The 26,968-nt window shown below is 45.5% G+C and overlaps 1 protein-coding gene across 6 annotated transcripts in view; it reads right to left on the reverse strand.

Moving 5' to 3' along the window:
- Positions 1-26,541, reverse strand: part of neurl1b (neuralized E3 ubiquitin protein ligase 1B) — a 32,466-nt gene extending 5,925 nt beyond the window's left edge. For 3 of the 6 annotated variants that reach the window (XM_029720028.1, XM_029720038.1, XM_029720043.1), the window contains exons 1-5: positions 26,241-26,541; positions 15,589-15,845; positions 14,759-15,092; positions 1,132-1,304; positions 222-816 (exon numbers count right to left, since the gene is read on the reverse strand). In XM_029720028.1, coding sequence (XP_029575888.1) covers positions 222-816; positions 1,132-1,304; positions 14,759-15,092; positions 15,589-15,845; positions 26,241-26,268 — 1,387 coding nt within the window. In that variant the 5' untranslated portion in view covers positions 26,269-26,541. The remainder of the gene's footprint in view (positions 1-221; positions 817-1,131; positions 1,305-14,758; positions 15,093-15,588; positions 15,846-26,240) is intronic. The other 3 variants (XR_003870286.1, XM_029720013.1, XM_029720051.1) reach the window with 2 other exon arrangements.
- Positions 26,542-26,968: the final 427 nt, after the last annotated feature.

The raw sequence follows: 26,968 nt of genomic DNA on the forward strand, positions 1-26,968 counted from the left end.
GACGCTCCCCATCCAACCTGACAGAGCTTGAGAGGATCTGCAGAAAAGAATGGGAGAAACTCCCCAAATACAGGTGTGCCAAGCTTGTAGCGTCATACCCAGGAAGACTTGAGGCTGTAATCGCTGCCAAAGGTGCTTCATCAACGTACTGAGTTAAAGGGTCTGAATACTTATGTAAATGTGATATTTTCATTTTTTTATAGTGTATGTGAATAACCTACCCAGTATCCTGAGTCTGTTGACCACTCCATGCAGGGTAAAGAAGGTCCAGAGTTTCTGTGATGAATCGACACACAACAGCCTCCCTCTGGCCGCCCCATTGACCCCATGATGCACCTCACCGCTGGGTGTCAGGCTGAAGGACAGAACGTCCCCGGAGCAGGGCATGGGGAATCCGCGGTACACCACCCAGTACTCCTTCCTGTCCAGCAGCACCTCTGGGTCGGCAGGAAGTTCCCCAGCATGGAGGGACCCCGGATCGCAGGAGGTCAGTCCGAAAAGGAGCGCCCCGAAGTAAGGCAGGCCGAGATGACCGACCTCGACGTAGAGCGTCTCCCTGACCCGTAGGGGGCGATCTGAGAACACCAGAGTCCTCGAAGACTCAAGGAAGTGGATACACGCTGCAGAGCGGTCAGCTGACAGGATGACGTCCGGGCCACGGACTGGATGGAAGTGGAGGTCGGTGTCGAGCTGCGAGGGGAGCCCGGCTCGGACCAACCGGGGGGCGGAGAATGGGACGGATGATGATGATGATGATGATGTTGTGGAGGAGGAAGATGTGGTACAACAGGGGATCATCTGGCTGTAGTTGTTGAGCTGTAAGGCGTCAGAATCCGAAACACATTTATTCCCCAGGTATATTTACACTACCGTTCCAAAGTACAAAAAAAATGTGCTTTTCTTTCAAAAACAAGGACATTTCTAAGTGACCCCAAACCTTTGAACAGTAGTGTACTGGACATGCACCAGGAATTGGACCTGGTGACATGATGGTGCCACAATAATATATATATATATAGTCCATAAACACAATATACAGACAGAATATATAGTCCATAATCACAATATACAGACAGAATATATAGTCCATAAACACAATATACAGACAGAATATATTGACAAAGAACTTACAGAATTTGAGCTGTAGTTGTTGAGCTGCAACGTCGCCATCTTAGCGGCGGCCTGGTTGTTCTCTAGCTGGTTGTTGCTGTAGTTTGCGGAGTCGTGGCTGCTCTGAGGGAGGTAGGCACTGAGACGGGCCGCAGACAGACAACTGGACCCCACACTCTCTGCAAACTTACTCTCTGGGAGGAGAGAGAGGGAGAGAGAGACAGAGGGGAAGGAGAGAGAGGGGCAGGAGAGAGAGGTGCAGGAGAGAGAGGTGCAGGAGAGCACGGGAGAGAAGAGAGGGACAGAGAGAGGGAGAGAGGGAGAGGGAAGGAAAGAGAGGGGCAGGAGAGAACGGGAGAAGGAGAGAGATAGAGATAGAGGGAGAACAAGAGAAGGTAGGTGAGCAGTAGGTTCTATTAAAGAGACTGCTCATTCACTAGCAACATCGTTCCTTCTGGAGCAAAGCAGAATAACCCAGACCCCAGACCCCAGCCCAGACCCCGGCCTAGACCCCAGCCTAGACCCAAGCCTAGACCCCAGCCTAGACCCCAGACCCCAGCCTAGACCCCAGCCTAGACCCCAGCCTAGACCCCAGCCTAGACCCAAGCCTAGACCCCAGCCTAGACCCCAGACCCCAGCCTAGACCCCAGCCTAGACCCCAGCCCAGACCCCAGCCTAGACCCCAGCCTAGACCCCAGCCTAGACCCCAGACCCCAGCCTAGACCCCAGCCTAGACCCCAGCCCAGACCCAAGCCTAGACCCCAGCCCAGACCCAAGCCTAGACCCCAGACCCCAGCCTAGACCCCAGCCTAGACCCCAGCCCAGACCCCAGCCCAGACCCCAGACCCAGACACCAGCCTAGACCCCAGCCCAGACCCCAGCCTAGACCCCAGACCCCAGCCTAGACCCCAGACCCCAGCCTAGACCCCGGCCCAGACCCCAGACCCCAGCCTAGACCCCAGCCCAGACCCCAGCCCAGACCCCAGCCTAGACCCCAGCCTAGACCCCAGCCCAGACCACAGCCCAGACCCCAGACCCCAGCCTAGACCCCAGCCTAGACCCCAGCCCAGACCCCAGACCCCAGCCTAGACCCCAGCCCAGACCCCAGCCCAGACCCCAGACCCCAGCCCAGACCCCAGCCCAGACCCCAGCCCAGACCCCAGCCTAGACCCCAGCCCAGACTCCAGCCTAGACCCCAGCCTAGACCCCAGCCCAGACCCCAGCCCAGACCCCAGCCCAGACCCCACCACCCAGCCCAGACCCCAGCCTAGACCCCAGCCTAGACCCCAGACCCCAGCCTAGACCCCAGACCCCAGCCCAGACCCCAGCCTAGACCCCAGACCCCAGCCTAGACCCCAGACCCCAGCCCAGCCCAGACCCCAGCCCAGACCCCAGCCTAGACCCCAGCCTAGACCCCAGCCTAGACCCCAGACCCCAGCCCAGACCCCAGCCCAGACCCCAGCACAGACCCTAGACCCCAGACCCAGCCTAGACCCCAGCCTAGACCCCAGACCCCAGCCTAGACCCCAGCCTAGACCCCAGCCTAGACCCCAGCCCAGACCCCAGCCCAGACCCCAGCCCAGACCCCAGCATAGGCCCCAGCCCAGACCCCAGCCCAGACCCCAGCCTAGACCCCAGACCCCAGCCTAGACCCCAGACCCCAGCCCAGACCCCAGACCCCAGCCCAGACCCCCTCCTAGACCCCAGCCTAGACCCCAGCCCAGCCCAGACCCCAGCCCAGACCCCCTCCTAGACCCCAGCCTAGACCCCAGCCCAGACCCCAGCCTAGACCCCAGCCCAGACCCCCTCCTAGACCCCAGCCTAGACCCTAGCCCAGACCCCAGCCCAGACCCCAGCCTAGACCCCAGACAAGACCCCAGCCCAGACCCCAGCCTAGGCCCCAGCCCAGCCCAGACCCCAGCCCAGACCCCAGCCTAGACCCCAGCCCAGACCCCAGCCCAGACCCCAGCCTAGGCCCCAGCCCAGCCCAGACCCCAGCCCAGACCCCAGCCTAGACCCCAGACCCCAGCCTAGACCCCAGCCTAGACCACAGACCCCAGCCCAGACCCCAGACCCCAGCCTAGACCCCAGCCCAGACCCCAGCCCAGACCCCAGCCCAGACCCCAGCCCAGACCCCAGCCTAGACCCCAGCCCAGACCCCAGCCCAGACCCCATCCTAGACCCCAGCCTAGACCCCAGACCCCAGCCCAGACCCCAGACCCCAGCCTAGACCCCAGCCCAGACCCCAACCTAGACCCCAGCCTAGACCCCAGCCCAGACCCCAGCCTAGACCCCAGACCAGACCCCAGCCTAGACCCCAGCCTAGACCCCAGCCCGGACCCCAGCTTAGACCCCAGCCCAGACCCCAGCCTAGACCCGAGACCCCAGCCTAGACCCCAGCCTAGACCCCAGCCCAGACCCCAGCCCAGACCCCAGCCCAGACCCCCTCCTAGACCCCAGCCTAGACCCCAGCCCAGACCCCAGCCTAGACCCCAGCACAGACCCCCTCCTAGACCCCAGCCTAGACCCCAGCCCAGACCCCAGCCTAGACCCCAGACACCAGACCCCTTCCTAGACCCCAGCCTAGACCCCAGCCCAGACCCCAGCCTAGACCCCAGCCTAGACCCCAGACCCCAGCCTAGACCCCAGCCTTTCTCGGTTTCTACAGTGTGATGTCTAGCAGCGTAACACTGCTGAGAAAGATCCTCTATTTCAGTGAAACCCAAAATGTTTGTGCTATGAGCACCTTAAAGGCTTAAATTATTGAAGCGACGCCGTCTAATATAACGGTCTCACTCAGCTCCTATCTGCACTCTGCTGATGGGAGGAAGTAGGCTGCGCTTCATTAGAATTGGAAGCACAGCTGAACTCTCCCCTACATTATCAGTTTATATACACAAACTGTCCCCTACATTATTAGTTTATATAACAAACTGTCCCCTACATTATCAGTTTATATAACAAACTGTCCCAGACATTATCAGTTTATATACACCAACTGTCCCCTACATTATCAGTTTATATAACAAACTGTCCCCTACATTATCAGTTTATATAACAAACTGTTCCCTACATTATCAGTTTATATAACAAACTGTCCCCTACATTATCAGTTTATATACTCAAACTGTCCCCTACATTATCAGTTTATATACACAAAATGTCCCCTACATTATCAGTTTATATAACAAACTGTCCCCTACATTATCAGTTAATATAACAGTGTCCTCTACATTATCAGTTTATATACACAAACTGTCCCCTACATTATCAGTTTATATAACAAAGTGTCCCCTACATTATCAGTTTATATAACAAACTGTCCCCTATATTATCAGTTTATATAACAAACTGTCCCCTACATTATCAGTTTATATTCACAAACTGTCCCCTACATTATCAGTTTATATACACAAACTGTTCTCTACATTATCAGTCTATATAACAAACTGTCCCCTACATTATCAGTTTATATACACAAACTGTCCCCTACATTATCAGTTTATATACACAAACTGTCCCCTACATTATCAGTTTATATACACAAACTGTCCCAGACATGATCAGTTTCTATAACAAACTGTCCCCTACATAATCAGTTTATATAACAAACTGTCCCATACATTATTAGTTTATATAACAAACTGTCCTGTACATTATCAGTTTATATACACAAACTGTCCCCTACATTATCAGTTTATATACTCAAACTGTCCCCTACATTATCAGTTTATATACACAAACTGTCCCAGACATGATCAGTTTATGTACACAGAGTGTCCCCTACATTATCAGTTTATATAACAAGCTGTCCCTACATTATCAGTTTATATACACAAACTATCCCAGACATGATCAGTTTATGTACACAAAGTGTCCCCTACATTATCAGTTTATATACACAAACTGTCCCCTACATTATCAGTTGATATAACAAACTGTCCCCTACATTATTAGTTTATATAACAAACTGTCCCCTACATTATCAGTTTATATACTCAAACTGTCTCCTACATTATCAGTTTATATAACAAACTGTCCCCTACATTGTTAGTTTATATAACAAACTGTCCCCTACATTATCAGTTTATATAACAAACTGTCCCCTACATTATCAGTTTATATAACAAACTGTCCCCTACATTATCAGTTTATATAACAAACTGTCTCCTACATTATCAGTTTATATACTCAAACTGTCCCAGACATGATCAGTTTATATAACAAACTGTCCCCTACATTATCAGTTTATATACTCAAACTGTCCCAGACATTATCAGTTTATATAACAAACTGTCCCCTACATTATTAGTTTATATAACAAACTGTCCCCTACATGATCAGTTTATATAACAAATTGTCCCCTACATTATCAGTTTATATACACAAACTGTCCCCTACATTATCAGTTTATATACTCAAACTGTCCCCTGCATTATCAGTTTATATAACAAACTGTCCCCTACATTATTAGTTTATATAACAAACTTTCCCCTACATTATCAGTTTATATACGCAAACTGTCCCAGACATTATCAGTTTATATAACAAACTGTCCCTTATATTATTAGTTTATATAACAAGCTGTCCCCTACATTATTAGTTTATATAACAAACTGTCCCCTACATTATCAGTTTATATACACAAACTGTCCCCTATATTATCAGTTTATATACACAAACTGTCCCAGACATTATCAGTTTATATAACAAACTGTCCCCTACATTATCAGTTTATATACACAAACTGTCCCCTACATTATCAGTTTATATAACAAACTGTCCCCTACATTATCAGTTTATATAACAAACTGTCCCAGACAATATCAGTTTATGTACACAAACTGTCCCCTACATTATCAGTTTATATACACAAACTGTCCCCTACATTATTAGTTTATATAACAAACTGTCCCCTACATTATCAGTTTATATAACAAACTGTCCCCTACATTATCAGTTTATATAACAAACTGTCCCCTACATTATCAGTTTATATACTCAAACTGTCCCCTGCATTATCAGTTTATATAACAAACTGTCCCCTACATTATTAGTTTATATAACAAACTTTCCCCTACATTATCAGTGTATATACACACAAACTGTCTCCTACATTATCAGTTTATATAACAAACTGTCCCCTACATTATCAGTTTATATAACAAACTGTCCCCTACATTATCAGTTTATATAACAAACTGTCTCCTACATTATCAGTTTATATACTCAAACTGTCCCAGACATTATCAGTTTATATAACAAACTGTCCCCTACATTATCAGTTTATATACTCAAACTGTCCCAGACATTATCAGTTTATATAACAAACTGTCCCCTACATTATTAGTTTATATAACAAACTGTCCCTTACATGATCAGTTTATATAACAAATTGTCCCCTACATTATCAGTTTATATACACAAACTGTCCCCTACATTATCAGTTTATATACTCAAACTGTCCCCTGCATTATCAGTTTATATAACAAACTGTCCCCTACATTATTAGTTTATATAACAAACTTTCCCCTACATTATCAGTTTATATACGCAAACTGTCCCAGACATTATCAGTTTATATAACAAACTGTCCCCTACATTATTAGTTTATATAACAAGCTGTCCCCTACATTATTAGTTTATATAACAAACTGTCCCCTACATTATCAGTTTATATACACAAACTGTCCCCTATATTATCAGTTTATATACACAAACTGTCCCAGACATTATCAGTTTATATAACAAACTGTCCCCTACATTATCAGTTTATATACACAAACTGTCCCCTACATTATCAGTTTATATAACAAACTGTCCCCTACATTATCAGTTTATATAACAAACTGTCCCAGACAATATCAGTTTATGTACACAAATTGTCCCCTACATTATCAGTTTATATACACAAACTGTCCCTTACATTATTAGTTTATATAACAAACTGTCCCCTACATTATCAGTTTATATAACAAACTGTCCCCTACATTATCAGTTTATATAACAAACTGTCCCCTACATTATCAGTTTATATACTCAAACTGTCCCCTGCATTATCAGTTTATATAACAAACTGTCCCCTACATTATTAGTTTATATAACAAACTTTCCCCTACATTATCAGTGTATATACACACAAACTGTCTCCTACATTATCAGTTTATATAACAAACTGTCCCATACATTATCAGTTTATATAACAAACTGTCCCCTATATTATCAGTTTATATAACAAACTGTCCCCTACATTATCAGTTTATATAACAAACTGTCCCCTACATTATCAGTTTATATACTCAAACTGTCCTAGACATTATCAGTTTATATAACAAACTGTCCCCTACATTATCAGTTTATATACTCAAACTGTCCCCTGCATTATCAGTTTATATAACAAACTGTCCCCTACATTATCAGTTTATATAACAAACTGTCCCCTACATTATTAGTTTATATAACAAACTGTCCCCTACATTATCAGTTTATATAACAAATTGTCCCCTACATTATCAGTTTATATACACAAACTGTCCCCTACATTATCAGTTTATATACACAAACTGTCCCAGACATTATCAGTTTATATACACAAACTGTCCCCTACATTATCAGTTTATATACACAAACTGTCCCCTACATTATCAGTTTATATAACAAACTGTCCCCTACATGATCAGTTTATATAACAAACTGTCCCAGACAATATCCGTTTATATACACAAACTGTCCCCTACATTATCAGTTTATATAATATACTGTCCCATACATTATCAGTTTATATACACAAACTGTCCACTACATTATCAGTTTATATACACGAACTGTCCCATACATTATCAGTTTATATAACAAACTGTTCCCTACATTATCAGTTTATATAACAAACTGTCCCATACATTATCAGTTTATATAACAAACTGTCCCCTACATTATCAGTTTATATAACAAGCTGTCCTCTACATTATCAGTTTATATAACAAACTGTCCCCTACATGATCAGTTTATATAACAAGCTGTCCTCTACATTATCAGTTTATATAACAAACTGTCCCCTACATTATTAGTTTATATAACAAACTGTCCCCCACATTATTAGTTTATATAACAAACTGTCCCATACATTATGAGTTTATATAACAAACTGTCCCAGACATTATCAGTTTATATAACAAACTGTCCCCTACATTATCAGTTTACATAACAAACTGTCCCCTACATTATCAGTTTATATAACAAACTGTCCCCTACATGATCAGTTTATATAACAAACTGTCCCATACATTATCAGTTTATATAACAAACTGTCCCAGACATTATCAGTTTATATAACAAACTGTCCCCTACATTATCAGTTTACATAACAAACTGTCCCCTACATTATCAGTTTATATAACAAACTGTCCCCTACATTATCAGATTATATACACAAACTGTCCCCTACATGATCAGTTTATATACTCAAACTGTCCCCTGCATTATCAGTTTATATAACAAACTGTCTCCTACATTATCAGTTTATATACACAAACTGTCCCCTGCATTATCAGGTTATATACACAAACTGTCCCCTGCATTATCAGTTTATATACCAAACTGTCCCCTACATTATGAGTTTATATAACAAACTGTCCCCTGCATTATCAGTTTATATACACAAACTGTCCTAGACATTATCAGTTTATATACACAACTGTGGTACTAACAGCTTTTCCGTCTTGGCTGAAGGTGACTGTGTGAGGGTGATGGCTGTCTCTTGGCTGAAGGTCACTGTGTGAGGGTGATGGCTATGTCTTGGCTGAAGGTGACTGTGTGAGGGGGATGGCTGTCTCTTGGCTGAAGGTGACTGTGTGAGGGGGATGGCTGTGCCTTGGCTGAAGGTGACTGTGTGAGGGTGATGGCTGTGTTTTGGCTGAAGGTGACTGTGTGAGGGTGATGGCTGTGTCTTGGCTGAAGGTGACTGTGTGAGGGTGATGGCTGTGCCTTGGCTGAAGGTGACTGTGTGAGGGGGATGGCTGTGTCTTGGCTGACGGTGACTGTGTGAGGGGGATGGCTGTGCCTTGGCTGAAGGTGACTGTGTGAGGGTAATGGCTGTGTGAGGGTGATGGCTGTCTCTTGGCTGAAGGTGACTGTGTGAGGGGGATGGCTGTCTCTTGGCTGAAGGTGACTGTGTGAGGGTGATGGTTGTGTCTAGGCTGAAGGTGACTGTGTGAGGGGGATGGCTGTGTCTTGGCTGAAGGTGACTGTGTGATGGCTGTCTCTTGGCTGAAGGTGACTGTGTGAGGGTGATGGCTGTGTTTTGGCTGAAGGTGACTGTGTGAGGGGGATGTCTGTGCCTTGGCTGAAGGTGACTGTGTGAGGGTGATGGCTGTGTGAGGGTGATGGCTGTGTGAGGGTGATGGCTGTCTCTTGGCTGAAGGTGACTGTGTGAGGGTGATGGCTGTGTGAGGGTGATGGCTGTGTCTTGGCTGAAGGTGACTGTGTGAGGGTGATGGCTGTGTGAGGGTGATGGCTCTGCCTTGGCTGAAGGTGACTGTGTGAGGGTGATGGCTGTGTCTTGGCTGAAGGTGACTGTGTGAGGGGGATGGCTGTGTGAGGGTGATGGCTCTGCCTTGGCTGAAGGTGACTGTGTGAGGGTGATGACTGTGTCTTGGCTGAAGGTGACTGTGTGAGGGGGATGGCTGTGCCTTGGCTGAAGGTGACTGTGTGAGGGTGATGGCTGTGTCTTGGCTGAAGGTGGCTGTGTGAGGGTGATGGCTGTGCCTTGGCTGAAGGTGACTGTGTGAGGGTGATGGCTGTGTCTTGGCTGAAGTTGACTGTGTGAGGGGGATGGCTGTGTCTTGGCTGAAGGTGACTGTGTGATGGCTGTCTCTTGGCTGAAGGTGACTGTGTGAGGGTGATGACTGTGTTTTGGCTGAAGGTGACTGTGTGAGGGTGATGACTGTGTCTTGGCTGAAGGTGACTGTGTGAGGGTGATGGCTGTGTCTTGGCTGAAGGTGACTGTGTGAGGGTGATGGCTGTGTCTTGGCTGAAGGTGACTGTGTGAGGGTGATGACTGTGTCTTGGTTGAAGGTGACTGTGTGAGGGGGATGGCTGTGTCTTGGCTGAAGGTGACTGTGTGAGGGGGATGGCTGTGCCTTGGCTGAAGGTGACTGTGTGAGGGGGATGGCTGTGTGAGGGTGATGACTGTGTCTTGGCTGAAGGTGACTGTGTGAGGGGGATGGCTGTGTCTTGGCTGAAGGTGACTGTGTGAGGGTGATGGCTGTGTGAGGGTGATGGCTGTGTCTTGGCTGAAGGTAACTGTGTGAGGGTGATGGCTGTGTCTTGGCTGAAGGTGACTGTGTGAGGGTGATGACTGTCTCTTGGCTGAAGGTGACTGTGTGAGGGGGATGGCTGTGTGAGGGTGATGGCTGTGTCTTGGCTGAAAGTGACTGTGTGAGGGTGATGACTGTGTGAGGGTGATGGCTGTCTCTTGGCTGAAGGTGACTGTGTGAGGGTGATGGCTGTTTCCAGTGATAGTAGAGAAATCAGGGTTTAAATACTATTTGAAATAATTTCAAATACTTTATCTGGACTAGATTGAGTTTGCCTGTTGCAATGTTACCAATAGAATAGTCTCAAGAATTAAAGCCCCGCACATATGGTACTTTAGGCAGACTAGAGCAAACGCTAAAACAGTTTGAAAGATCTCAAATAGTACTCCCCCTGCTCCTCCTGCTCCGTCTGCTCCCCCTGCTCCACCTGCTCCTCCTGCTCCGCCTACTCCCCCTGCTCCTACTGCTCCTCCTTCTTCTACTGCTCCTCCTGCTCCTCCTGCTCCTCCTCCTGCTCCTACTGCTCCTCCTGCTCCTACACCTCCTCCTCCTGCTCCTACTGCTCCCCCTGCTCCGCCTGCTCCTCCTACTGCTCCTACTGCTCCCCCTGCTCCGCCTGCTCCACCTGCTCCTACTGCTCTTCCTGCTCCTTCTGCTCCTCCTACTGCTCCTACTGCTCCTCCTTCTCCTCCTGCTCCCCCTGCTCCACCTGCTCCTACTGCTCCTCCTGCTCCTACTGCTCCTCCTGCTCCACCTGCTCCTACTGCTCCACCTGCTCCTCCTGCTCCTACTGCTCCTGCTGCTCCTCCTACTGCTCCTACTGCTCCTACTGCTTCCAGCACCAGCAGCCCTTACCAAACATGGTCAGACCAATGATTAACACACACAGAGACAGAGACAGAGAGAGGGAGAGAGAGAGGGAGAGAGGGAGAGAGAGAGAGAGAGAGAGAGGGAGAGGGAGTGGGGAGGAGAGAGAGAGAGAGAGAGAGAGGGGGAGGAGCGAGAGGGAGAGGGGGAAGAGAGGCGAGGGAGAGAGCGGGAGAGAGAGCGGGAGGAGAGAGAGGGGGAGAGGGGGAGGAGCGAGAGGGAGAGGGAGAGGGGGAAGAGAGAGAGGGGGAGAGTGAGGGGGAGGAGAGAGAGGGGGAGGGAGAGGGGGAAGAGAGAGAGGGGGAGAGGGAGAGGGGGGAGAACAGGCAGAGAGAAGGGAGGACAAGGAGAGAAAGAGACTGGATGGAGACAGGGGATTGACAGAGTGAGTGAGAGAGAGAGAGAGAGAGAGAGAGGGGGGAGGGGGAGAGGGAGAGGGGGGAGAACAGGCAGAGAGAGAAGGGAGGACAAGGAGAGAAAGAGACTGGATGGAGACAGGGGATTGACAGAGCGAGAGAGAGAAAGAGAGAGAGAGAGAGAGAGAGAGAGAGAGAGACAGAGAGAGAGAGAGAGAGCGACAGAGAGAGAGATGACAGAGAGAGCGCCACTGGATGTCTTATCTCTCTCTGTATATCATCAACACCACAGTGCCCTACAAGCTCATCACCAAGCTCAGGACCATGGGACTGAACACCTCCCTCTGTAACTAAATACTGGACTTCTTGACGGGCCGCCCCCAGGCGGAAACAACACAGCCGCAACACGGGGGCCACTCAGGGCTCTAGGCGTAATCCCCTCCTGTATTTCCTGTTCACCCACGACTGCACGACTCCAACTCCATCATCAAGTTTGCTGACGACACAACAGTGGTTGGACTGATCACAGACAACGATGAGACAGCCTATAGGGAGAAGGTCAGAGACCTGGCCGGGTGGTGCCAGGACAACAACCTCTCCCTCAACGTCAGCAAGACAAATGAGCTGATCGTGGACTAGAGGAAACGGAAGGGAGCGAGCACGTCCCCATCCACATCGATGGAACTGTAAGTGGAGCGGATCGAGATCTTCAAGTTCCTCAGTGTCCACATCACTAAGGATCTATCATGGTCCACACACAAACCAACGCAGTTGTGAAGAGGGCGTGGTAGCGCCTCCCCCCCCTAAGGGTGCTGAAAAGATTTGGCATGGGCCCTCAGATCCTCAACGTTATACAGCTGCACCATTGAGAGTGTTCTTGACAAATCAAACTTTATTTGTCACATGCGCCGAATACAAGTGTAGACCTTACCATGAAATGCTTACAAGCCCTTAGGGATAGCCCCCTTTTTTTCCCAAATTATCGCCTAAAGTGACATACCCAAATCTAACTGCCTGTAGCTCAGGCCCTGAAGCAAGGATATGCATATTCTTGGTACCATTTGCAAGGAAACATTTTGAAGTTTGTGGAAATGTGAATTGAATGTAAGAGAATATAACGCAATAAATATGGTAGAAGAAAATACAAAGAAAAATACCACCATATTTGAAATGCAACAGAAAGGTCCCATTTCTAGCCATCACTCTGGTTGTAATTCTGATGGTGTCCACAAGAGGGAAGCAGTGTATGTGCAAAGTTTCAGACGGATAACTTAAAGTATGAGCGAACTACATGACATTTAGTGTGAAGTCACCCAGGTACATTTGAGCAAATCGTGAAGGAGACATTTGCATTCATATTACATTTTTCTTTATTTATTTGCATTTTTCGCACAAAAGTACGTTCATCTCTAGGAGACAGAACGTGTCTCCTTCCTGGGCGGTATGACGGCTGCGTGGTCCCATGGTGTTTATACTTGCGTACTATTGCTTGTACAGATGAACGTGGTACTTTCAGATGTTTGGAAAATTCTCCCAAGGATGAACCAGACTTGTGGAGGTCTACAATTTGTTTTCTGAGGTCTTGGCTGATTTATTTAGATTTTCCCACAATGTCAAGCAAAGAGGCATTGAGTTTGAAGGTAGGCCTTGAAATACATCCACAGGTACACCTCCAATTGACTGAAATTATGTCAATTAGCCTATCAGAAGCTTCTAAAGCGATGACATCATTTTCTGGAATTTTCCAAGCTGTTTAAAGGCACAGTCAACTTAGTGTATGTAAACTTCTGACCCACTGGAATTGTGATACAGTGAATTATAAGTGAAATAATATGTCTGTAAACAATTGTTGGAAAAATGACTTGTGTCATGCACAAAGTAGACGTCCTAACTGACTTGCCAAAACTATAGTTTGTTAACAAGAAATTTGTGTAGTGGTTGAAAAACGAGTTTTAATGACTCCAACGTAAGTGTATGTAAACTTCCGACTTCAACTGTATATGTACCGACATTTGTTGTTTCTCTAAAAAATCAACGAACGTGACAAAAGGCGCTGCATGATTTACAACTGTCCCGTTGACGGAACGACTAAGAGCCCTTAGAACCTCTTAAGGATCAGACCCTTTTTTTCCATTTTCGCCTAAAATGACATACCCAAATCAACTCAGCTGTGATTGGTTGTCCTTTTAGGGGACAGCTCAGCTCAGCTGTGATTGGTTGGCCTTTTAGGAGAACAGCTCAACTCAGCTGTGATTGGTTGGCCTTTTAGGGAACAGCTCAACTCAGCTGTGATTGGTTGGCCTTTTAAGGGAACAGCTCAACTCAGCTGTGATTGGTTGGCCTTTTAGGGAACAGCTCAACTCAGCTGTGATTGGTTGGCCTTTTAAGGGAACAGCTCAACTCAGCTGTGATTGGTTGGCCTTTTAAGGGAACAGCTCAACTCAGCTGTGATTGGTTGGCCTTTTAGGGAACAGCTCAACTCAGCTGTGATTTGTTGGCCTTTTAGGAGAACAGCTCAACTCAGCTGTGATTGGTTGGCCTTTTAGGAGAACAGCTCAACTCAGCTGTGATTGGTTGGCCTTTTAGGGAACAGCTCAATTCAGCTGTGATTGGTTGTCCTTTTAGGGAACAGCTCAACTCAGCTGTGATTGGTTGGCCTTTTAGTGGAACAGCTCAACTCAGCTGTGATTGGTTGGCCTTTTAAGGGAACAGCTCAACTCAGCTGTAATTGGTTGTCCTTTTAGAGGACAGCTCAACTCAGCTGTGATTGGTTGGCCTTTTAGGGGAACAGCTCAACTCAGCTGTGATTGGTTGGCCTTTTAGGGGAACAGCTCAACTCAGCTGTGATTGGTTGTGGTCCTAATGAGGGGCTACTGAAGTTTCTGACCACGACAACCTGCCTTTCTCTCTGACTCCTAGTCTTGTTGTTCTACAGCTGCAGTGTAATATCGTCCTGCTACATCTTCTCTCAGAGTACAACCCTTTGGTTAGGAAGGAATTACTTGACAAGACTCTGTGACCTGTCAACAATAACGTTGGGCCAATGTTATGCTGTTGTTGGAACCCTAAGATAGAAAAAAAGACTATTTATTTAACAAGGCAGAGACTTACCTAGCAGTGTAACCTCTTGGGTGAGACCATAGATGTCTATGATGGCCCAGAGAGGACATCCTATACTCAGACCACAATGGAAGAGGACGGGTTCCTCCTCGTTGATACTGTAGAACACACGGCCGTGTCTGTCGGCCCAGAAGGACAGGACGTTGTTGCGGATCGCCAGGCGTTCCGGCAGGGCTTTGGCCCAGTAACCCGGCCTCGTCACCAGGTCCGGACAGGCGTACTTGGGGATGTTGGAGGAGTTGAGCTCGCTAGGGTCCAGACTGGTGAAACCGAACCGCAGAGCGCCGCTCCAGCCGTTGTGAACACCGGACAGACGCAGACGCACCTGGGAAGGAGTGGGGATTGGAATGATCACACAGGAAGTTGACTCAGTGAAACAGTGTACAGCATTCAATCAGCATTCAATCAGCATTAGCTGATTTATAACTATGGAGAGAGAGAGAGAGATCAAAATTAGGGTTAGGGTTTCTCAGGGTTAGGGTTAGGGTATATCAGGGTTAGGGTATATCAGGGTTAGTGTATATCAGGGTCAGGGTTAGGGTATATCAGGGTTAAGGTTAGGGTATATCAGGGTCAGGGTATATCAGGGTTAGGGTTTATCAGGGTTAGGGTTAGGGTATATCAGGGTTAGGCTATATCAGGGTTAGGGTATATCAGGGTTAAGGTTAGGGTATATCAGGGTCAGGGTATATCAGGGTCAGGGTATATCAGGGTCAGGGTATATCAGGGTTAGGCTATATCAGGGTTAGGGTATATCAGGGTTAGGGTATATCAGGGTTAGGGTATATCAGGGTTAGGGTATATCAGGGTTAGGGTCTTACCTTCTGATAGAGTCTAACAGGTCGTTGGCTGAAGGTGATTCCATTGCAGAAGCTGTTCTTCCTGGTAGCTCGTCTCAGCTGACCGTCCAGCCTGATGTTCTTCCCCTTGGCCTGAGGGTGGAACCTGGGCGACTCCAGACTGAGGATCACTGGGGAGGCCGACGTCCGCCTCTCTACCCCCGAACCCCCACCGCTGCCACCCTGCAGGGTGAAGTACTGCCTGCTCACCACAGGGTGGGGCTGTAGAGTCACATCTTCTGGGAGGAGGCAATAACAGAATAAGAAGAGAGGAGAGGGATTGGTTAATTGGTTAATTGGTTAATGGTTAATTGGTTAATTGGTTAATTGGTTAATGGTTACCGGAAGCTCATTGAGTCTTCCAGCCCATTGACACAATGACATGATAAAATACCTAGTTGATGAGGACAGGCAAAAATAAACCCTCGTTGACATGGATGTAACCCATACAGCCTGTAACCCATATACAGTATACAGCCTGTAACCCATATACAGTATACAGCCTGTAACCCATATACACTATACAGCCTGTAACCCATATACACTATACAGCCTGTAACCCATACAGCCTGTAACCCATATACACTATACAGCCTGTAACCCATACAGCTTGTAACCCATATACACTATACAGCCTGTAACCCATAAAGCCTGTAACCCATATACACTATACAGCCTGTAACCCATATACAGTATACAGCCTGTAACCCATATACAGTATACAGCCTGTAACCCATATACAGTATACAGCCTGTAACCCATATACAGTATACAGCCTGTAACCCATATACACTATACAGCCTGTAACCCATATACACTATACAGCCTGTAACCCATACAGCCTGTAGCCCATATACACTATACAGCCTGTAACCCATACAGCCTGTAACCCATATACACTATACAGCCTGTAACCCATAAAGCCTGTAACCCATATACACTATACAGCCTGTAACCCATATACAGTATACAGCCTGTAACCCATATACAGTATACAGCCTGTAACCCATATACACTATACAGCCTGTAACCCATATACACTATACAGCCTGTAACCCATACAGCCTGTAACCCATATACACTATACAGCCTGTAACCCATACAGCCTGTAACCCATATACACTATACAGCCTGTAACCCATACAGCCTGTAACCCATATACACTATACAGCCTGTAACCCATACAGCCAGTAACCCATATACACTATACAGCCTGTAACCCATATACAGTATACAGCCTGTAACCCATATACAGCCTGTAACCCATATACAGCCTGTAACCCATATACAGCCTGTAACCCATAAACAGCCTGTAACCCATATACAGCCTGTAACCCATATACAGCCTGTAACCCATATACAGCCTCTAACCCATATACAGCCTGTAACCCATATAGAGTATACAGCCTGTAACCCATATACAGTATACAGCCTGTAACCCATATACAGTATACAGCCTGTAACCCATATGTAGTATACAGCCTGTAAGACGGAGGAAAAGAGGACGCAGATCGGGCTGCCTTCTGAGAATCCGTAGGCGAGTGAATAAACTCCCAGTGCCATCCGTTCTACTAGCTAACATGCAGTCATTGGAAAATAAAATGTATGACCTATGATTACGATTATCCAACGGGACAGTAAAAACGGTAATATCTTATGTTTCACCGAGTCGTGGCTGAACGACGACACGGATAATATAGAGCTGGAGGGATTTTCCGTGCACCGGCAGAACAGAGACGCTACGTCTGGTAAGACGAGGGGTTGAGGTTTGTGTCTTTTTGTCAATAACAGCTGGTGCGCGATGTATAATTTTAAAGAAGTCTCGAGGTATTGCTTGCCTGAGGTAGAGTACCTCATGATAAGCTATAGACCACATTATCTACCAAGAGAGTTCTCATCTATATTATTCGTAGCCGTCTATTTACCACCACAGAACGATGCTGGCACTAAGACCGCACACAATTCTATCCTCCTGATTCCTGCTTACAAGCAAAAACTAAAGCAGGAAGTACCAGTGACTCGCTCAATACGGAAGTGATCAGATGAAGTGGATGCTACATTACAGGACTGTTTTGCTGCACAGACTAGAATAGGTTCCGTGATTCATCCAATGGCATTGAGGAGTATACTACCTCAGTCATTGGCTTTATCAATAAGTGAATCGACGATGTCGTCCCCACAGTGACTGTACGTACATATCCCAACCAGAAGCCGTGGATTACAGGCAACATCTGCATTGAGCTAAAGGCTAGAGCTGCCGCTTTCAAGGAGCGGGACACTAATCCGGACACTTATAAGAAATCCCGCTATGCCCTCAGACGAACCACCAAACAAGCAAAGCATCAATACAGGACTAAGATTGAATCGTACTACACCGGCTCTGACGCTCGTCGGATGTGACAGGGCTTGAAAACTATTACGGACTACAAAGGGAAACCCAGACACGAGCTGCCCAGAGCCTACCAGACGAGGTAAATGCCATTTATGCTCGCTTCGAGGCAAGCAACACTGAACATGCGCGAGAGTTGTTCTGGATGACTGTGCTTCGAAGCGAGCAGTTTAAAACTGCATTGTTGGTTAAGTAAGCATTTCACTGTAAGGACCAGACCTGTTGTATTCGGCGCATGTGACAAATAACATTTGATTTGATTTGAAGCCGGCTGGTTGTTCGTTCTATCGGTTTGGTTGTCAGAGACGCGACCCAGTCGTTCAGTCATTTTGTTCTGTATCTTTAGACGTGACCCAGTCGTAAAGTATTTTTGTTCTGTATCTATGGACGCGACCCAGTCGTTCAGTCTATTTGTTCTGTATCTATGGACGCGACCCAGTCGTAAAGTCTTTTTGTTCTGTATCTATGGACGTGACCCAGTCGTTCAGTCTTTTTGTTCTGTATCTATGGACGCGACCCAGTCGTTCAGTCTATTTGTTCTGTATCTATGGACGCGACCCAGTCATTCAGTCTTTTTGTTCTGTATCTATGGACGCGACCCAGTCGTTTGTTCTAAATGTTCCATTGCCATACTGGCTGGCAACGTTCTTGTCCCTTGCTTGCTAGCTAGCCAACTATGGCTAACTTACAGTCACGTCAAACAGTGCAGACAGAATAACAGCAAAGTAGCTGATTTGCATTTGTTTAAGCTGTTTTCTAGTGACATTTAATTGCATACATCTATAACAATGAGCTAATGAGGTGTGATTTCACCTGGCATAGAAAATATGCTCTCTCATCAGGACACTGTTGTTCAGAGGAGCTAGCCAACCACACAGCCAACCACACAGCCAACCACACAGCCAACAGCACAGCTAACAACACAGCTAACAACACAGCCAATAACACAGCCAACAACACAGCCAACAACACAGCCAACAACACAGCCAACAACACAGCCAACAACACAGCTAACACAATCACTTCAAACTGAAGATGGAAAGACTGCAAACCAGCTGCACTTTGTTTCACTTGACCTTTTTTCAATTGACATTTCTTTGTATATACAGTGCCTTGCGAAAGTATTCGGCCCCCTTGAACTTTTCGACCTTTTGCCACATTTCAGGCTTCAAACATAAAGATATAAAACTGTAATTTTTTGTGAAGAATCAACAACAAGTGGGACACAATCATGAAGTGGAACGAAATTTATTGGATATTTCAAACTTTTTTAACAAATAAAAAACTGAAAAATTGGGCGTGCAAAATTATTCAGCCCCCTTAAGTTAATACTTTGTAGCGCCACCTTTTACTGCGATTACAGCTGTAAGTCGCTTGGGGTATGTCTCTATCAGTTTTGCACATCGAGAGACTGAAATTTTTGCCCATTCCTCCTTGCAAAACAGCTCGAGCTCAGTGAGGTTGGATGGAGAGCGTTTGTGAACAGCAGTTTTCAGTTCTTTCAACAGATTCTCGATTGGATTCAGGTCTGGACTTTGACTTGGCCATTCTAACACCTGGATATGTTTATTTGTGAACCATTCCATTGTAGATTTTGCTGTATGTTTTGGATCATTGTCTTGTTGGAAGACAAATCTCCGTCCCAGTCTCAGGTCTTTTGCAGACTCCATCAGGTTTTCTTCCAGAATGGTCCTGTATTTGGCTCCATCCATCTTCTCATCAATTTTAACCATCTTCCCTGCCCCTGCTGAAGAAAAGCAGGCCCAAACCATGATGCTGCCACCACCATGTTTGACAGTGGGGATGGTGTGTTCAGGGTGATGCGCTGTGTTGCTTTTACGCCAAACATAATGTTTTGCATTGTTGCCAAAAAGTTCGATTTTGGTTTCATCTGACCAGAGCACCTTCTTCCACATGTTTGGTGTGTCTCCCAGGTGGCTAGTGGCAAACTTTAAACGACACTTTTTATGGATATCTTTAAGAAATGGCTTTCTTCTTGCCACTCTTCCATAAAGGCCAGATTTGTGCAGTATACGACTGATTGTTGTCCGACTGATTGTTGCTGCACTGAAAGTAAAGGGGCTGAATAATTTTGCACGGACAATTTTTCAGTTTTTTATTTGTTAAAAAAGTTTGAAATATCCAATAAATTTCGTTCCACTTCATGATTGTGTCCCACTTGTTGTTGATTCTTCACAAAAAATTACAGTTTTATATCTTTATGTTTGAAGCCTGAAATGTGGCAAAAGGTTGAAAAGTTCAAGTGGGCCGAATACTTTCGCAAGGCACTGTATCGATAAAAATGATGCTGATTCATGATTTCCACTGGCTGAGAAACGTTGCCTGCCTGTCTGTCTGTCTGTCTCGTCCCGACTCCCGACACGTTCGTCACTATGTGTCACGTCCTGACCAAAATAAGTTGTTATTTTCTATGGGAGAGTGGTCAGGGCGTGACAGAGGGTGTGTTTGTGTTCGTTCTATGTTCTCCATTTCTATGTTGGATTTCTAGATTGTCTTTATCTAGGTTGGGGTTTATTGGGTTGACCTTCAACTGGAGGCAGCTGTTCCTCGTTGCCTCTAATTGGAGGTCATATGTAGTAGGGGTGTTTTTTTTCCCCCTGTTGTTTGTGGGTAGTTGTTTCCTGTTTAGTGTATGTTTCACCTGACGGGACTGTTGTCAGTCATTTTGTTGTTTTTGTTATTAGTGTTTCAATAAAGTAAAATATGAGCAGTAAACACGCCGCGCCTTGGTCCCCTTTGTACGACTCGTGTTACAATATGGGACAGCTGGAGATCAAATTTTAATATTGAAACAATGTTGCAAATGTCGGTGAGACATACAGCAAGGTTTATACAAATCTCCTGCTGTTGAAAACAAAATGTTTGTCTAAAAGAAATATGAGATAATGTCTAGATAACGGTCTATGACCGTTTACAACGGGTATGACAAAACACATTTCTACTGCTCTAATTACGTTGGTAACCACTTTATAACAGCAATAAGGCACCTCGGGGGGTTTGTGATATATGGCCAATATACCACGGTTAAGGGCTGTGTCCAGGCACTCTGCGTTGCGTCGTGCATAAGAACAGCCCTTAGCCGTGGTATATTTGCCATATATCATACCCCCTCGGGCCTTACTGCTTAAATAAACACTGTGGTGCTTCTATCGTGTCGTTGGTTGGTCCTCTATTCTACAACGCGATAACCTTCTTTATGTCCTCTTGGCGTGGCTTATGCTTCATTCTCCAGCATGGTGGATGTTTGACTGCTTACTACAATACCTTGATCTGGTCACTAGACCCTTTTGAGAGAAATCTCTGTCAGGTATGTTCAGGTATGGTTGGGTATTGGTCAGGTTTGGTCAGGTATGTTCAGGTATGGTTGGGTATTGGTCAGGTTTGGTCAGGTATGTTCAGGTATGGTTGGGTATTGGTCAGGTATGGTTGGGTATTCGTCAGGTTTGGTCAGGTATGGTTGGGTATTGGTCAGGTTTGGTCAGGTATGGTTGGGTATTGGTCAGGTTTGGTCAGGTATGTTCAGGTATGGTTGAGTATTGGTCAGGTGTGGTTGGGTATTCGTCAGGTTTGGTCAGGTATGGTTGGGTATTGGTCAGGTATGATTGGGTATTCGTCAGGTTTGGTCAGGTATGGTTGGGTATTGGTCAGGTATGGTTGGTATTGGTCAGGTTTGGTCAGGTATGGTTGGGTATTGGTCAGGTTTGGTTGGGTATTGGTCAGGTATGGTTGGGTATTGGTCAGGTTTGGTCAGGTATGGTTGGGTATTCGTCAGGTTTGGTCAGGTTTGATTGGGTATTCGTCAGGTTTGGTCAGGTATGGTTGGGTATTGGTCAGGTTTGGTCAGGTTTGGTTGGGTATTGGTCAGGTTTGGTCAGGTATGATTGGGTATTCGTCAGGTTTGGTCAGGTATGGTCAGGTATGGTTGGGTATTGGTCAGGTTTGGTTGGGTATTGGTCAGGTTTGGTCAGGTTTGGTTGGGTATTGGTCAGGTATGGTCAGGTATGGTTGGGTATTGGTCAGGTTTGGTTGGGTATTGGTCAGGTTTGGTCAGGTATGGTTGGGTATTCGTCAGGTTTGGTCAGGTATGGTTGGGTATTGGTCAGGTATGGTTGGGTATTGGTCAGGTTTGGTTGGGTATTGGTCAGGTTTGGTCAGGTTTGGTTGGGTATTCGTCAGGTTTGGTCAGGTATGGTTGGGTATTGGTCAGGTATGGTTGGGTATTGGTCAGGTATGGTCAGGTATGGTTGGGTATTGGTCAGGTATGGTCAGGTTTGGTTGGGTATTGGTCAGGTATGGTCAGGTATGGTTGGGTATTCGTCAGGTTTGGTCAGGTATGGTTGGGTTTTCGTCAGGTTTGGTCAGGTATGGTTGGGTATTCGTCAGGTTTGGTCAGGTATGGTTGGGTATTGGTCAGGTTTGGTCAGGTATGGTTGGGTATTAGTCAGGTTTGGTCAGGTATGAGGATTTGAGGCAGAACCGTGCATCCAAGTGTAATTCCCAAACATAGTATCCAGTGGCGATTTTAGCATGTACATTTTGGTGGTGCAAATTTTGTATTATTTTTATTATGCATGCCAGCAAAGCCACTACACAACACAACACTAAACAATACATTAATTACACTGTAACGGTGACAAACGGTGTCCACAAACTGCTAGGGCCTACATAAAGCTGTCCCAACAGCAGAGACCCAACAGGAGTCGCAACAGCCCCTACACCTTACCACTGCTACACCTGGCTATCAGCGGAGCCTTGTCTGGCAGCGAAACAGTTAATTCAGCCTCATTTACTGCCTTTAAAATAACAGCTGATATGGCTGACTTGCTTAAACAAATGGGGTTTCTACTGACAACTGAGATGTAAATGTGTAACTCTGTGTTGTTGTTTGTGTCGCACTGCAATGCTTTATCTTGGCCAGGTCGCAGTTGTAAATGGGAACTTGTTCTCAACTAGCCTACCTGGTTATATGAAGCTGAAATAAAAAAATATTAAAAATGATGTACAAACTATGTCATAAAGGAACGATGAGCGGATTAGAGGCAATCCGTAATTTCGGTTAAGACATTAATGAGCAAGTCGACGACGGACTTGTTCAGCACTTTTGAAATGTACAGCGACAGAATTCAGAACATGGGCCGTTCTTACAGTATTCTCCCTGTACACCAAGTCAGAAATGTAGGATAAATAAAGGGGGCATATAAGCACACAATGAAAATTCTTACATTATTCGATGATGACATTTCTCTAAAAACAGGCTATAGGCTACATGTGCACCACCAAGTTAGAACAGTAGGCTAAGTTATGAGGGGAAAAGAAACCAAATTATTAGGGTGAGGCACATGGGCTACTAACAGCTTACTACACAACATACACTTAGTATTACTGTCTTAGCTACAGTATACATATCTCCCTGGCATATTACATCATTTATGCAGCAGCATACAAGACATATTTGGATTCACCTTGTTGTGCTGTGCTCACTTGAACAGGATGGTGGCGCGATGTTCTTTTGCGGAGAAATTTTGTTGTTAAGCTTTGTCATCAAAGTCTGTCATTTTCTGTTTTTTTGGTGCTTTCATGACAACTGGGAACTCGAAGAAAAACAACGTTGAATCATGACGTTAGTGATCTTCAGGTCAGAGCTCTAGAAAGTTCCTGAGTGGCACAGCTGTCTAAGGCACTGCATCTCAGTGCAAGAGGAGTCACTACAGTCCCTGGTTCGAATCCAGGCTGTTTCACATCTGGCTGTGATTGGGAGTCCCATAGGGTGGTGCACAATTGGCCTAATGTTATCTGGGGTAGGTCATCATTGTAAATAAGAATTTGTTCTTAACTGACTTGCCTAGTTAAATATATATATTTTTAAAAGACGTCTGAGTTCCCAACTTGGAATTCCGAGTTGGATGACCGTTCAAAACATATTTTCCCAATCGGAGCAGTTAGCCAATGATTCCTTAAAAAACACTCATTGTTGAATTTGCGATTTCCAACTTGTTGTGTAATGTTTATGTCCAATGAGCACCAAAAACGTTTTATTTCTAATTTATCTTCATTATTTCTCTTCAAATGACAAGGATTACAACGGATTTGCCAGTAGATTGTCAAATTGACTCATGATGATGACTGCTAGCTGAGATTTTGAAAGTATGACGTTGACATGATCGGTCCAATCAAAGCTACTGTAGATATAACGTGATTTGAATACATTTTATCTGTGGCCAATGACCTTGAGTCTTCATTGGATGGCCACTTCTAATGTAACTCTATGGCAGCACCCAAGGGACTTGAATTTTTGAGCTCTCCCCGTAGATTCTGCGGGAAGGGAGAGACTATAGACTGGTATTATCAGGAGGGTAGAGACTATAGACTGGTATCATCAGGAGGGTAGAGACTATAGACTGGTATCATCAGGAGGGTAGAGACTATAGACTGGTATCATCAGGAGGGTAGAGACTATAGACTGGTATCACCAGGAGGGTAGAGACTATAGACTGGTATCACCAGGAGGGTGGAGACTATAGACTGGTATCATCAGGAGGGTAGAGACTATAGACTGGTATCATCAGGAGGGTAGAGACTATAGACTGGTATCATCAGGAGGGTAGAGACTATAGACTGGTATCATCAGGAGGGTAGAGACTATAGACTGGTATCATCAGGAGGGTAGAGACTATAGACTGGTATCACCAGGAGGGTAGAGACTATAGACTGGTATCACCAGGAGGGTGGAGACTATAGACTGGTATCATCAGGAGGGTAGAGACTATAGACTGGTATCATCAGGAGGGTAGAGACTATAGACTGGTATCATCAGGAGGGTAGAGACTATAGACTGGTATCACTAGGAGGGTAGAGACTATAGACTGGTATCATCAGGAGGGTAGAGACTATAGACTGGTATCATCATGAGGATAGAGACTATAGACTTGTATCATCAGTCTGAGTTATGGGTAATTTAATTTAACAATAGCGAATCACAGGACTGCGAGGCGTGGCTTCAAATGGATTTACGACAAGTATGGAAGACCCGTACAGGGGAGGGTAAGTGGACGACGCTGTTGGAGATGATTCGTAGATTATGCCGATTAAGGTCTTTTTATTTGCTAACGAAAGGTCAAGTTTGACACGTCGGTCCACCAGACTCTTTTTGGACAGAAGTGTCTGGGAACCAGATTATTTATTGACAGTTACGCTTCTGCTTTTCACGTGCCTACAGTATCTGTCCGACTAACAGTCGACATGGTGAGGCCTGATCCACTGTCAGCTGATATCAGTTGTGGGTGCAAACTGATCGAGTAGGAGAAGGAGTGTGTGTGTGTGTATGTGTGTGTGTGTGTGTGTGTGTGTGTGTGTGTGTGTGTGTGTGTGTGTGTGTGTGTGTGTGTGTGTGTGTGTGTGTGTGTGTGTGTGTTAGGGTAAATCACTGGTTCACCTCTATGAACCTGGGCTTATCTAAAATGGAAACAATGGTTATAGTATTTAGAAAACCACAGCTTGCTTTGCAAACTAATCTTATATGGCTAAACTACAAGGCAACTAGCTAGTAATAAAATGTATTCACTCTACTGTAAGTCGTTCTGGATAAGAGCCTCTGCTAAATGACTAAAATGTAAAATGTAAATGAGCTGGGAAGTTAACACGGCTTAAAATGTTTAGAGCAATAAGACCAGATGAATAACAGTTGTTATTACAATATCATTACATACAGATATATATTAATAAATAAATTACAACATTAAAACATATTGGAAAAAAGTGCCTAAAAATAAATACTAAATATAACCGGAAACACATAGCAATAGGAAACACAAGATTTAACTTCTGTTGATTTCATCTGATACACATTGGGGATTCTCTGTGTCTGCCACGCATTGGAGATCAAATCAAATAAAAAACTGATTTAACAATACAAAAAAATATAATGTAAATAAATCAATTACAAGTTAGAGACTTTGAAAAACTAGGTTTAGCATAAGACATCGTCGAGAATCACACTCTCGTCTTTCCCGCGCACGGGAGAGCTGCACGGCTGCCGTCGGTCGTCACGGTGCTGCGCAGCTCGAACTGCCCGCTTCGGTTCTCCGTTAACCGTCTTTATCAACACCGCAAAAAGGCGCGCTGTATTGCTAAGTGCTCTCAATTATGAAATAGAGACGGAGAGCTGTGTGAACATTCATTATTATGCTGTTTATGATGATTAAAAACAGAAGGTCTTAGATCTTACCTAAAGGTTTATGTGTTGTGTTGCCCATTATATCCACTGATGCGTCTCACTGGTTGACAAGTGAATTCTGAATGCAATGTCTCTCTGTCCATCCATTTATGTCCAATATGGTGTGTCAAAGAGCTACTTATATGCCTTTTTAGTCCTGGTATTTCTGAACCATTTGAACAGCGCTGTGTCTCCTTAATGAAGCATGGACATTCTCTGTAATGTTATCTCTGCAAGAAATGTGACGATCAGGCAGGCAGGCAGGCTGCTCTCTCTCTCTCTCTCTCTCTCTCCCTCTGTCTCTCTCTCTCTCTCTCTCTCTCTCTCTCTCTCTCTCTCTGTCTCTCCCTCTCTCTCTAAACAGCAGTGCTAACTGGTGCACTGTGCCCCCCCCCTCCTCTCTTCAGTATCCTCTCTCTCTCTCTCTCTCTCTATCCTCTCCATGACTTTAAAGAAACAGTAAGCTTCTCTGTACTCCTCTCCCAGGCAGATACCGAATCTGAAACACAGTGTTCTAGACTGAGCTGGTTACTCTGCCGCTCTGAGTTTAATTGACTATCCACGGGAAGACACGGGCTACAAGACACACAACATAACTACTGTCTAATGGAATGATTGGATCAACTCAGGACCATTTCAGTTTTAATAATCTCTGTCACAATTATATAACATCTGTTTAATATCAAATAAAGGAGTTGAGACATTTCCCACATATGGAGAAATTGGAGGACAAGTTATTA

The sequence above is a fragment of the Salmo trutta genome, chromosome 3 (genome assembly GCF_901001165.1).
Source record: "Salmo trutta chromosome 3, fSalTru1.1, whole genome shotgun sequence".
Taxonomy (NCBI): Eukaryota; Metazoa; Chordata; class Actinopteri; order Salmoniformes; family Salmonidae; genus Salmo; species Salmo trutta.